This window comes from Liolophura sinensis, chromosome 8 (genome assembly GCF_032854445.1).
Source record: "Liolophura sinensis isolate JHLJ2023 chromosome 8, CUHK_Ljap_v2, whole genome shotgun sequence".
NCBI classification, from domain to species: Eukaryota; Metazoa; Mollusca; class Polyplacophora; order Chitonida; family Chitonidae; genus Liolophura; species Liolophura sinensis.
In genome coordinates this window covers 41681531-41695455 of record NC_088302.1, presented here as the reverse complement: position 1 = coordinate 41695455, position 13925 = coordinate 41681531, and the positions used below count along the sequence as shown (strand labels likewise).

The following is a 13925-nucleotide window of genomic DNA, read 5'->3' as shown; positions in this document are numbered from 1 at the left end:
GTTACCATACATCATAAACAGCAACTTGAAGGAAAAGAGCAAAGGAGAAAATTACTGATTTCTGAATTTATGTAAGAATGGCCTTGTCTTAGAGTGATACACACAGAAAGGGAACATTAGCTTACTGGTATGACTGGTAGACAGCGCTCCCTTCACTAGTGCTACAAAAGTTTGATAACTGCCTGTGGTGGAACACCCGGTTCCAATGCCCACACAATACTATACTCACAAACACAAGGTATGACTTCCAGTGTACAAAGGAATGAACTGGTCACTAACTGTAAAATAAATACTGCAATAAGCTAACAACGGGACCATATATACACCATACATGTGTGCTTGACACAGCTTACAAAGTAAAGACATTGGAAAACAAAAAGCGGTTTATGTACAAACATACAGGTTCTCAGAGCCATGGTCAATATGAAAGCACTGTATAACCATCACAAAAACAACAGCATCATAACCTTTAACAAACTCCTTCTTACCAAGTGCCCTCACCATTTCACTACCTAGTTTTCAATCATTGCTCAGACTGGATTAATGTTTAGACCATCTTATGATCTGAACACTAAGTGTGGCATTATTTTAGCTTGGGTATTGTGGTGGGGGGGTTGGGGTTGGGGGGTTGGGAGAATTATAGTACTGGTACCAAGGCTTGCCATCTGTGTCCTCAAACTAAAGCTTAAAACTTTCATTTGTCTCAAGATTATTAACCATGAATGCACAAGAAATTCAATCATGCACGTAAGTTTACATGTATCCCCCCAATATTTGAATTCTAAACTTTTGTTTAATGATTCAAAAACAGATACCTGAGAAAACAGTGTTTACACAAAATGCCTGAGAGTGTGTTCAATATTAAAATCCTTCACAACAGAAATGCCTAAAATTGATGAAGTTTTAATACATGGATGTACACATGTAAATACAAGCATGTAGGCTTATGCCATATTGTTTTGAAACCTCTGCTCAACCTGGTGACATGTAAACCTTCAAATTTCCGACTCAGACTCTTGTAAAAGTTAACAAAAAACTGTCCTCATTAGTCAGTGTAGTCTTTTACAATGACATGTATGTAACTATGCAAGTACCCATACTTCAGCCCTATCATTCAGAGAAATCTTGATAACACGTTGAACATAAATGCCACAACCCAAGACTAAGTGCTTTGGCAGGTTTCAAAAAATTCTAGTCAACAGATGGATTCAAAGTGATGTTTCTCCAAAGTCATAAACTACACACACACACCCGTGATGTTGGGGGCTGATAAGCCAACCAATTGTTCATTAAATAACTAAGGCATAAATGTTTCAACAAATAATCTCCGTATCACAAGGTTATATTTAACACCTGGAGGAATTCTGTATCTAACTTGTGGTGACTTGTAGAGGTCAATGACCTCGTCATCTCACTTTTTCAGTATTTGCCCCATTGTTTTTCATTGTAATAAGGTACCTCTGACTGAATTGCAAGTTTGTTATTTCTTCTGTTTCTGGTGTTTGCTTCCCTACTGTCATCATGTTAAAACAACATATACTGATTGATCCTTCCCAAGCCATCTTGCTGCACTAATTGGAAACTGTGCTCTCAGCCAAATAGAAAAACGAGAAGCTTTGTAAAGCTGTATTAGGTCAACAAAGCCACAAGTTTCAGGAAGTTGATCAAATACCAGCTGGACTGGATCTGGACAGACTGGAGGATGGGTGCAGACACACAATCAGTTCTGAGAAACCTTGTGCATACCCTAATTCAAATAATTAGTGGTTTTATAATGCTTGCATCTTTAATCACACAAAAAAACAAATAATTTTAGAGTCATTTTCACAATAACTGTAGGCAAAAATTCCGCAGAGGGAAAGTGCTTTTTTTACTTGAAAAGTTTGCAGATTTACAGTATATGTATATACCAACACTGCAACTGACTTACAATCACCTATACAGAAGGATAAAAATAGTTGAACAGGCTGAATATTACTGAACTCTACTTAGCCCCAGAGGTAAAATCTGAAGTGCCTCCACGTCTGAAAATAATCTTCAAGGCCTATAGAAACACTGGAGAAAGTGTCATGTTGTGGACATAAAATGCTAACTACTCCCCATATGTGACCTTAACCACCTCTCTATCAACAGGATAAAGTGTCAACATCTGTAAATTTTTCATACCACTAATTACCTGTACATACTTCCACATGGCACATTATGTGTCTGACGATTTTCAAGACATTTTCACAAAACCTTCCAGACATACATACCTGAACAAGGAAAGATATTGAAAGGATAAATTGCCAGCATGGCCAGAAAAACATATTTACGGGAGTGGGAAATCCGGCTTTTGCATTACAGGCTACTATTACACCTAAAACAAAGGACGTTCCAGCACTTTAGCTTCAGGGGCCACTTTCACAAAGATGTTTTGTATTACTTATACAATATCACACATACTGTATAGGTATGTTAATAGTGACGTACAAAATATCGTACGACAAATGTACGGTAAATAAATGTGGTACGCTGCTTTGTGAAAGTGGCCACAGTTTATTACAAAAAGCACAATTTTACTTTTAAACACACAGTACTTTAAGATTTTCTAGTGGGCAAAAAGCCAGATATAGGTTATACCCTAGTATACAACAATGTAATTTACACTTTGGACTTATTCCTGGAGATAACATAACTCCTGTGAAGAGTATACATATGTACATGTATATGTTTCTTGACATTTCCTTAATAACATAAGTTTCCTTCTCTCTTCGGTGGGTTGACCATCTCTACATGCATTTAAATTAGAATTGCCATTCAGAGTTTGATTCACTAATTCATAAAAGGTGAAGTGGAATACAGATCTTTTGTAGGTATTTGTGTATCTTTAACAAAAAAATTGCCTAAACTTTATGTCTACGAACTACATAAACATTTACAAGTATATCCTTTGTGAAAAATGTGCATTCCTACAAGACAATGTCTCTGGTATCTGCTCTATCATCAGAGTAACACATGATAGACAGTTGCAGCCTCCTACACATGTACATACCAATTTCTACTATCTATGCATGTCAAATAGCACTTGATACATGGGAAATGTTTCATTCTTAGCACTGAAATAAGGTACACAATATATACGTATGTACGGTTCAGCATTGTGCTTTATGCCTATTATACCACTTTACCAGTAATGACAACAACACAGCGATTCTTGTCTAACAGTGCTGTTGGCAGCCCCTTTTATACCTTAGATTTGTGTTTAAACGTACACAAACATCAGTTGCTTGCAAGAGCACAAATCAGAAGTGAGATTTCATCTTGAGCGTCTTTAAAGTTCAACTGTGTAGCCTGCCTAAGCTCCCAGTTGTCAACTACTTGTAGCACAGCTAGCACCCGTATGATTGGAAGCAGCCGGCACCTTTTCTAGGAAGCTGCGTTGTTTTTGTCTGGAGCGCCAGATTTTGATGGTATGGTCATCACTGACCGTTACAAGGTACTCCTGGTCCTTGGGGTTGAAGCCGACAGAGTTGACAACCCCCGGGCCGTGGGGGAAGCGCATGAGGTTGACTCTGTAATGACGGTCCCACAGGTACCCTCGTGTGTCCTCGCTACCACTGTAGGGACAAGAGACACATGAAACAGTAACACAGGTATCAGTCAAGGGCATACACATATAGATTTTGTATCCAGCCTGTCTCATTTTTAAATGTACTTTTTCTCTTTCATCAATTGATAATTTCGTCAAAATAAAATGTCAGTCTAAATGATGGTGAGAAAGTGCTGGTGTGTAAACCTATGGTGGCTGGGAAGTCATGATAAATGACCTGGGATGTGGAAGGTACAAATGTACAGGTGTGACAAACTGTTGCATGCACATGTACAGTATGCCTGCCCTGGTGTTAATTTCATGTAACACTCAACATAAATTTAGTATTTTAAGTATTTAGTTCACACAACTCTGGCGACTTCACTGCTGATAAAGCAATATCCTACTTATTTATTTGACTGGAATTGAGTGATGTAACATTCTCAAGAACCCTAATTCCTCAACCTTTTCGCATATGAAAGATGAGCTTTCTAGGCAATTTATACACATTTTTAACTGGACAGTCTTTAACTTGACTTTTTAACAGTGTTCACAGAATAATACCTTCAGAATATACTTGTAAACACACCTTGCAAATATGCAAAAAGGTTGAAGAATTACAGTATGTTTCACCTGTACAGCGTATTCTGGCTTGTAAAACAGAGAGCCTGGAGAAAAATACTGCCCTCTGTTTAGTGCCTGACAAACCTTTTGATTTCAAGGATTGGTCAAGAACTGATCAGCTCCAGTGATAACAACACTTTTAGTAATTTGAACCAGTAGTGGACTTAACAATGTCCTAATGTGGTACTATAGGTTAACCACACAATGGATTTCTCAATGTCTTATATGATACAATAGGCTGGATTTGGATATATTTATTTGTCTAATTGTTGTTTACTCAATTATGCCATACTCAAGAATTTTTCACTCATACTATATTGATAATGGTGGGAGGAAACTGGGGACTGGATTTGGTTGAATATACTTCAACAATATATATGTATATATAAATAAGATACACTGTCTCAGCTGTGGCACTTGTACGCTAAATTGGAAACTAAAGCATGACTAGAAATTAGAAGGGATAGAAATTAGAAGTAAAGCCAGCAGGATAATTGTCCTCTTGAGCACAGGACAAAATTTATCTGCACAGAACTGTTGGCCGATATATGATTAAATGCACTGTGTATTTAGTTTTTACATGTGTCTGTTTTGATAACTGACCAGAGCAGTTATTTGTGGTCACAGTAATTTTCACACGTGGTGCAACAGATCGCTTCCAATCTTCCTTGAAATATTGTCGAGTGGCTGATGTTGTTGGATTAGCTTCGTCTCTTGGGTCGGTTCATTAGTCGATTGCTTGGTAAACCTAAATTTAAAGAGGCTGGTTGTTTTGAGCGATCAATATTTTTCATTTCGCTGCCCACAACTACCATATTCCTAGAGTTGCACTCCTGTCCCCATGAACTTCACGTCGCAATATGCGCCTTGCATCTTTTTACTCAATAAAAAGTCACAGGAACAGGGTAATCTATTTCCGCAACAAGGAAAGTCTTGTACACGAAGTCTGGTACATTTTATAGAAATGCGATTTTCTGATGAAGCGATGATTTGAAGTAATTTGACATTTTTTCACAAATAAAATTCAAGCGGACACTTGTCCGTGCTGCACATAAATTTAGACAGACAAGATCATTTTTTTGCCAGACACATCTGACAAATCAATGGTAATTTCGAACCCTAACTAGGCTACACATTCTTGTCCCTCTACCAGTCTAGCTGGCTTTCGCGAGTTCTATACCTGGCTACATGGTTCTCATTGACATCTATGAAGACAAAGCAGCACCTGAAGGCAGGAGACCAGCCCAGGTGACCGCTGTAATAAACACCCATCCCCTGTAAGGTGTACATACCTGGCTACGTAGTCCTCACTGACATCCAAGAAGACAAAGCAGCACCTGAAGGCAGGAGACCAGCCCAGGTGACCGCTGTAATAAACACCCATCCCCTGTAAGGTGTACATACCTGGCTACGTAGTCCTCACTGACATCCAAGAAGACAAAGCAGCACCTGAAGGCAGGAGACCAGCCCAGGTGACCGCTGTAATAAACGCCTAGGTCCTGTAAGGTGTACATATCTGGCTACGTAGTCCTCACTGACATCCAAGAAGACAAAGCAGCACCTGAAGGCAGGAGACCAGCCCAGGTGACCGCTGTAATAAACACCCATCCCCTGTAAGGTGTACATGCCTGGCTACGTAGTCCTCACTGACATCCAAGAAGACAAAGCAGCACCTGAAGGCAGGAGACCAGCCCAGGTGACCGCTGTAATAACCACCTAGGTCCTGTAAGGTGTACATACCTGCCCATGTAGTCCTCACTGACATCCAAGAAGACATACAGTAGCAGCACCTGAAGGCAGGAGACCAGCCCAGGTGACCGCTGTAATAAACACCCATCCCCTGTAAGGTGTACATACCTGGCCGTGTAGTCCTCACTGACATCCAAGAAGACATACAGTAGCAGCACCTGAAGGCAGGAGACCAGCCCAGGTGACCGCTGTAATAAACACCTAGGTCCTGTAAGGTGTACATACCTGGCTACATAGTCCTCACTGACATCCAAGAAGACAAAGCAGCACCTGAAGGCAGGAGACCAGCCCAGGTGACCGCTGTAATAAACACCCATCCCCTGTAAGGTGTACATACCTGGCCGTGTAGTCCTCACTGACATCCAAGAAGACATACAGTAGCAGCACCTGAAGGCAGGAGACCAGCCCAGGTGACCGCTGTAATAAACACCTAGGTCCTGTAAGGTGTACATACCTGGCTACATAGTCCTCACTGACATCCAAGAAGACAAAGCAGCACCTGAAGGCAGGAGACCAGCCCAGGTGACCGCTGTAATAAACACCCAGGTCCTGTAAGGTGTACATATCTGGCTACGTAGTCCTCACTGACATCCAAGAAGACATACAGTAGCAGCACCTGAAGGCAGGAGACCAGCCCAGGTGACCGCTGTAATAAACACCTAGGTCCTGTAAGGTGTACATACCTGGCTACGTAGTCCTCACTGACATCCAAGAAGACAAAGCAGCACCTGAAGGCAGGAGACCAGCCCAGGTGACCGCTGTAATAAACACCCAGGTCCTGTAAGGTGTACAGATCAATCACACGGATTTGGATGTGGGTGGAGAGGTCAGGGGTTGCCCAGGGGTCAGTGCGGTCCACATCCCTCCCTACCCAGGGGCGACAGTTCACAAACAGGTACCTGCAGAAATCACACAGGTACACAATAAAGAACTATTTCTCAATACATATAATCAGGTGAAAATAATACAAACTAAACTGATAAACATACAAATTTCAAATTCCACATCTTATGACTGTCTAACTGTGACACTAACAAACACGACATGTACACGTACTAAAAATCAAGAATATCTACAAGTGCTACATCTAACTCTTTGCACAACAACATTATCAGCATTTGACTCATCAATCTCATTTTTTTTGTATTTCTGCCTTGCAAACTCATCCACTGATGATATTGTGTGACAACTGACAACTGACACAGTGCTTTTACCAGATTTCCAAATGCATCCCTCTGATACGATGCAACTGCCAAACATCTTGTTTGCACTATCACAACTAAATTTTGTAACATTTTTCCGTTCATTTTGCTATAAATAATTTATATATATCATATTTACGGCAAATGACCTAAAGTTTTGCACGTGAGTTACTGCCGTTAACTTTTGCATGATCTGAGTTGGCAGCAAGATGACAGAAGAGAGCGATTAGCCCCCTCCTGTTTCATTACCCTGCATGGCACTTACAGTCACTGACAGTGAGGTGTGCAGGTCTCCCAACTAGTAAGCCTACATGTACATCTTTATATATACCCGTGAATGAAATCAAAGAAAGTATTGAGACAAGCCATGTCTATTACCAACCTTTAAATTCCACACACTGTCAGAAAGCATGCCCATGCCATGCTTTCTGTACAGGAATGTACATGCACAATGTACACTGCAGACTAACTGATTATTCAGATCAGGCCTACATGGAAGTCACCTCACACCGTTACCTGGTGAACGCTTGTCCGCTAAGAGTCCTCATTATTCAACGAATATGTATAAAACTGTATTTCAGATAAAAACGAATTTTAATGAGAAATATCTGTTATTCTTTGTCAATGTAATTTCAATTTAGTATGTCAGTCTACATGCACATTTTGTTTCTTTACAGTCGGAACTGTCTTCCTATTATAGAAGAGTTCCTTTTCCTGCGATTTTATTTGAGAACAAAAAACATACTCCACTCAAGGTTTCCAGAAACTATGATGATTTACTTTTACAGCTTTTCAGTAGTACTGTGTATGAGCCCGGCATATCAGGAGATAGGATTTGTTGGAGTTGTTATCACATAAGAAGTTCGCACAACACCATCACTGGCTTTATACACAAAATGTTTTATGATTTCCTGTATACAGTTTTGCCCAGACCTGATTCAAGTTTTGCCATTGATAGATAAGATTATTGTTTTTCCTTTCACCAGTAAAAATATAACAAAAAGTTCACATAGAAATTTCAATTTCTGTGATTAAAGTCCTGTGCAGTGGTGCAAACGCACCATGTAGGTGTTGCTTTGGTCACAATTTCACATCATCTTGTCTGCTGGTAGACCCAATTTGCAAGAAAGTATTGATTCGTGGTATGCTCAATTTTGCTACAGCTTTGTATACTATGCGTAAAGGTACTGGGTAGCCATGCTTTATCTCCACAGTTTTCTCCCAAATTCCCATTTATCACAAATAACGATAATAAAACAATCAACCTGTTGCAAAGTGCATGTACTAAAATCATTATCATTAAAACTGAGGAAAACATGAACTGTTGTTGGCAGGAGCGTAGAATGACTGCTCAGTGAAGCATGAGCTTGTTTACTACATTCTTGAACTGTCAGTGTAATCTCCTGACCACCCTTGTTGCTCTCCCGAGGCGCTCAGTCAGTAACAACCGCAGTCAATGCAATGAATCTTGAAATACACTTTCCGAGTCCCAGGGTGAAAATTTAGGTTAGTTTCCGTGTATGACATATATCTTGGTTTACATTAAACAGCTGGAAGAAATGCTGCCAAATACATACATTGCCAAAGCTGAACATGCATTAATCATTTTGCCTTCATGTTTCTTCTTAATTTTGTTAATTGTAATTTGTCAGTTTCAAAATCACATTTGTGTCAATTATGCACTAATCTGTCTCTAAGTACATGTAGAGATAAAGATTGCCAAAAGAAAAGAAAAGCTTTCATAGCTAGATGCACTCACCTACTATCACTAGATAAACACATTCCTGTCACATGTCCATGTAAATCCAACAAGAAATCGGTTTTGTCGGGCTGACGGTCCCGCATTTCAATATCATTGTTCCGGACATTGACCACAATATGTCCATGTCCGTTGCCGGGCTGACTGTTCTGACAGGAGTGGCCGGCTCCATGCCCAGCCCTATTTGTGCAGTGTCCCGCCTCATTAACAGTCATCACCTTGATCCCAATCTGATGCAGGGCCACGGCAAACTCTCCTGTCACAAAGATGAGGTACTTGGTCGTCAGTTTACTGTCAGCTGACTTCGTTGAGGAGGAGCTACATGGCCCCGGCTCTGACACAGACAGCGGACATGAGGCATTCAGCATCGGCAAGTTCCCTGAATGTTTGTTCTCGTGTTCCGCCGGGTGCATTTTACCACAGTTTGGATAATCTGTTACATGTGATACTTTTGTCTGTTCCTGGTCCGAGACTGGTAAAACCACTGTGCCCACGGATACAGAGTTACACGGCTGACATTGACCAGCCCGTTTGTTTGCCTCTCTAATCACAGACTGACTGTCCTCAGTACTACAGCCAAACTCATGGTTCACCGTTCTTCCTGGATCAGCTGACATGTGAAGGGAGGGCTGAAGGCTAGAGGTATGGGAGGAGCCAGACACAAAGGAGGAGGCTGCTGCACATGGTGTGGCTAGAGAGGGTGTGGCTAGTGTATGTGTAAGTGAAGGGGTGGTGCTAAGCCTGGGTGCATCCTCTTCTGCATACTCTTCTGTATCCATGCACTCTAACTCTGCTGGAAGAGGTCCACTCTGGGGAACTTCAGCTACAGTCAAAAACTTTATCAGACTGGCATTCTCACTGCAGAATGTAAATAATGACTGTCCTCGCTTCTCAGAGCTTGCCCCAGCCTCTGTCTCACATTCTGTGTCAGAAATCTGAAACATAAAGAAACTTCCAAACAACAAAGATTGATGGTCTGCTCACCGTTAATAACTCACCCAGTGAGTGAAGTCAATATCTTCATAAAAACTGGACACAAATGAAAGTGATTCATTTATTTATTTGATTGGACTTTTTACTCTATATTCAGAATATTTCACTTATATGAGATGACTCTACTCTATAGAGTTAAAATAAAACCCTAGAAGAGTTCCCTGTGACACTGTTACTGAATACTCACATCAAACATGTCTATCTCCACACTGGTTGTGAAACGATCTAGGTTAATCTCCAGGCTTCCCCCTAAGAATGTCCCCTGGCTCAGCCAAGTCCCAAATAGTTGTGAAGGATCCATCGTTGTCACTTTGATGATGTTGAAGTCTGCGTGAAAACAGGGGATCAATGTAGTTGAACTACTCAACAAAATCAGGTACTGTAACCATTTTTCAGAAAACAAAATGTGCTAAATTAACTTTGCCCATTTCTCACTTCATTTTCCAAATGTATCGTTTACTGGTGATGCTATTACACCTTCACATTACCACCAGTAGTTACAAGTGTCAAATATCTGGACTCCAGTTTCATGAAATCCTTGATCATAGCTACTAAAGGTACAAGCAGAACACGCAGAAAGGAATTCATGTCTATGTGGGCTTTAGATAAACCAAGCCATGCTAGGGAATGGTCTCACATTTACAGTCCAGCTAAAAATCCTAATATATTATATAACTGAGACTAAAATATTTCATTTTACTGACACCACCTCAAAAACTGAGATCATAGACACCATACAGTAATTTCCATCCTTGAAATAAAAAAGATAAAAATAAGAAAACAAGATAAAAATGGTGTTCTAACTGCTATTTCCCCTTTCCCCAACTTACTGTTTGTGATTGAGAAAACTGCTAAAAATCCTCTCCTGTCAAAGTTGGTATAGACAACCCCAGAGACCAACAGCAAGCTGTCCAGTTTGTTAAAGCAGGAGAACTGGGTGAAGTCCCATGACATCTCTTTCTTCATGTCAGCTGTGTACCTCAGGGTTGTCGGTTCCCCCACTTGCCACACCTGTAACAGGTACATGGAAGATAGCTTAGAATAACATTTAGTTCACTTCTAAACCTGTTATCGTACATGTAGTAATGCCTCTTTAAGAATGACTGTCTCGGTTTCTTTGTTTGATTGGATGCCGTACTCGAGAAATTTTCATTTATAGGACTGTGGTCAGGTTTATTGGTGAAGTAAACCGGTGCACCTGGAGTATACAAACACAAATCACTAGGTATCAGACCAACCTCCTCACTTCACTAAATCCGCAACTAAAATAGCCAAAGCTGGATTCAAACCAGCCGCCTAACTGGGCAAGGTCCTGAAAGTCGCAATGAGCCAGAGATTTAACAAACTAAGCCATTGAGGACCCCCTGCACTACTGCTATAATCATATCTGTACGTACATGTACATCTATCTTCCTGCCTGTTGTGATACACATTGATCTGAAAGACTAAAAGGCTTTCTTGAAGAGGTCAAATTTTCAAATCCATCTATCACTAGTTTGGAAGGAGTTTGGATTGCCACTAAGTCAAGAGCTTTGTTCTTCAGAGTGATTTCTTCCATTCAGAAACCTGGTTTTTGTCATATGGGTGAACTCAAATGAATCATGATATAGTATGTGAACATTCGACAGAATCTACATCTGAGAGCTTTTTATGTGTCCTTTGCTGACTGATGGATTAATAAGTGAGTTGCCTTAAAGTGCTACTTCAGTCTTAAGAGAATTTTCCTGATGTGACGTGATAATATTCCTTACATGACGATGGGTAAGGTAGATGTGACATCATTGTAGTAGCTCTTTAAGGGGTCTCTATGATTACATGGTCATATCTTAGCGACACATTTAGGCTTGTCAAAAGACATCATTTCTCGCAGGATCTTTTACTGTAAGTATCTGTCAGCCAATAAAAACATGAAATCAAAGCTTAGCTCATAAAGTGTCCCTCACTTGTACTATACCTTTATGGTGGCATCTTTAGAAGTGGTAGCAAACATCTCTCCATTATGAGAGAAGCTGACATGGAGAACCTCATCTAAATGGTTGGTAAGAATCTCACTCTCTACCACAGGGCTGTTGTAATACAGTCTTTTGTACTCCTCTCGCCAGGAGACTTTACCCGGTGCAACTTTACACTGACGCTGGATGCAGAACTCACGGCATACCAGGTCCTTCCATATGCTTTCATCAAACACAACTCTGTACCAGCTATGACAGGCTTGTGATGCTCTCACCAAATCAGAGGCTTTGAGGAAGGAGAAGATCTGCAGAAGCAAATTGTCTGGAAGCTCTTGCCAAATATGTCCCAACTCGCTGTCTGTATCCATAGAAGATCAATGCCACACATCTACTTGAGACACAAACTACAATATATATATATATATAAAAAACCCCTTGAAGATAATCTAGAGTATAAAATCACCAGATACATCAGTTCAAGATTGTACTTTGACTGTTAGAACAATGAAAAATGTGATTGAGAATTCACCCAATGGACACCTCTTGATGTTTAATGACATGAATTTAGTTTACACCACCTCTCTTCACAACTTAGTCAGAGGTACGAGCCTAATTCCTACTAATTACCAGACGTAAAAAGGTTTATGCAGTCTCCCTTTCAGCAATTTAATGGTTTTAAAGTTAAAATGGTTTTCCAAATTTTATGGTTAACAGTGGACCACATCTTGTATGACATCTGTCAAGGCCCAAACGCGGAATTCGATTTCATTCGACCAGATTTCTGTCACTTCCAAGCTTTATAAACTGTCAAATGCAAGCAAATTAGTTCGTCGATTCGATGAGATGAGATTTTTAGCCTTAAAATCCTTTTAATATACTAAGTACCAATGATTTCGTCTCTTTTCAGCTGTTCAGTTGAACTTGACGTCAAGTGGCTGTCAAGATCTTCATGTCAATCAACATATTGCACGTGGTTTCGTGATGCGAAAATAAAATGAAAGCAAAGTTCACCTGTTTCGAATTACTGCTAGCAGAAAACACAAACCATATCCTTCAAGGTCAGGAATTTTGATGAAATTTCTTTGAACCCAAAGCACAAATTTTAGCTATCAAAACAAACCCAAATTTTCGTTTGCAGATATCCCGGAAAGACTATGGCGACATCTGCAGATAGTTCTCACACGCATGGGAGATAACTCTCGAGTGCAAGTCTGGTAGTACGTGGACAGGTGGATACGTTACGGCATATTCTTCGAACTAATGATGCGGATGGAGGGCGTTTGAGGGAGTGGGGAGACCGTTAAATATCCAGAATTTTGGTCCATCTGCTACGTGGCTGTAAAAGGGGACATGTTAGATCATTTTGGTTGTATATTTTAAAAACAATTGTTGGCTTTTTATTTTATCCCTGGTTGAATTAAGTTACCTCTAGATATGATCACTGTCTAAGAAAATATTCTACCAACGTCGATAATACCTTTCATGAGACAGGATGAAAGGGATTCTATCAACTCGAACTTTGTACGTGATCAGTCTTACTCTGACAGCAGTTGGCACAGGCTGACAGCCCGGCAGCTTAAAAGTGTGCTGCAATTTACACATATCGAATACTCTGATCTGTTCGAGAAGCAGATCAGTATATGCTGATAGTATATAAGGAATCCTGAGCCTAGTAAACACCATGATTAGACTACATTATGGAGCCCCACAAACAGTCTCGGTGGGACCTAAAGTATACCAGAGAAAATAATGTTCTTTGAGACTTAAATCAAACATGAAATAATAGGTTATCTGCCAACAAAAAGACCCAACAAACTACTTCAGTCTTGCGATCAAAATTGTTTTCGTCACTAATAAAAACACAGCTAATGCTAAAATTTGTGTTGTGAAAGTAAAATTTTAATTCATTTAGCCTATACACCGCCAGAGAACATTTTGAAGATAGTCTTATTCAATGAAATGCCATATATCATATGTACAGACTGTTAACTGAATTTACTCATACACTTTTCAGTGTCTTCGGCCCACTTCAGTTCATTACTAATTAGTTTTTTGCTAGATCTGGAGGAGAAACC

At 40.1% G+C, this 13925-nt stretch overlaps 1 protein-coding gene across 1 annotated transcript; it reads right to left on the bottom strand.

The window, feature by feature from the left end:
* Positions 1 to 1760: 1760 nt before the first annotated feature.
* On the bottom strand, positions 1761 to 13042 carry LOC135472364 (F-box/WD repeat-containing protein 5-like). Its single transcript, XM_064751837.1, has 7 exons — positions 12862 to 13042; positions 11853 to 12254; positions 10729 to 10909; positions 10086 to 10225; positions 8906 to 9840; positions 6628 to 6843; positions 1761 to 3599 (listed from the first exon to the last, which is right to left on the bottom strand). Exons 2-7 carry the CDS (start codon positions 12216 to 12218, stop codon positions 3353 to 3355), a joined length of 2085 nt encoding a protein of 694 aa, XP_064607907.1. The 5' UTR covers positions 12219 to 12254; positions 12862 to 13042; the 3' UTR covers positions 1761 to 3352.
* Positions 13043 to 13925: the final 883 nt, after the last annotated feature.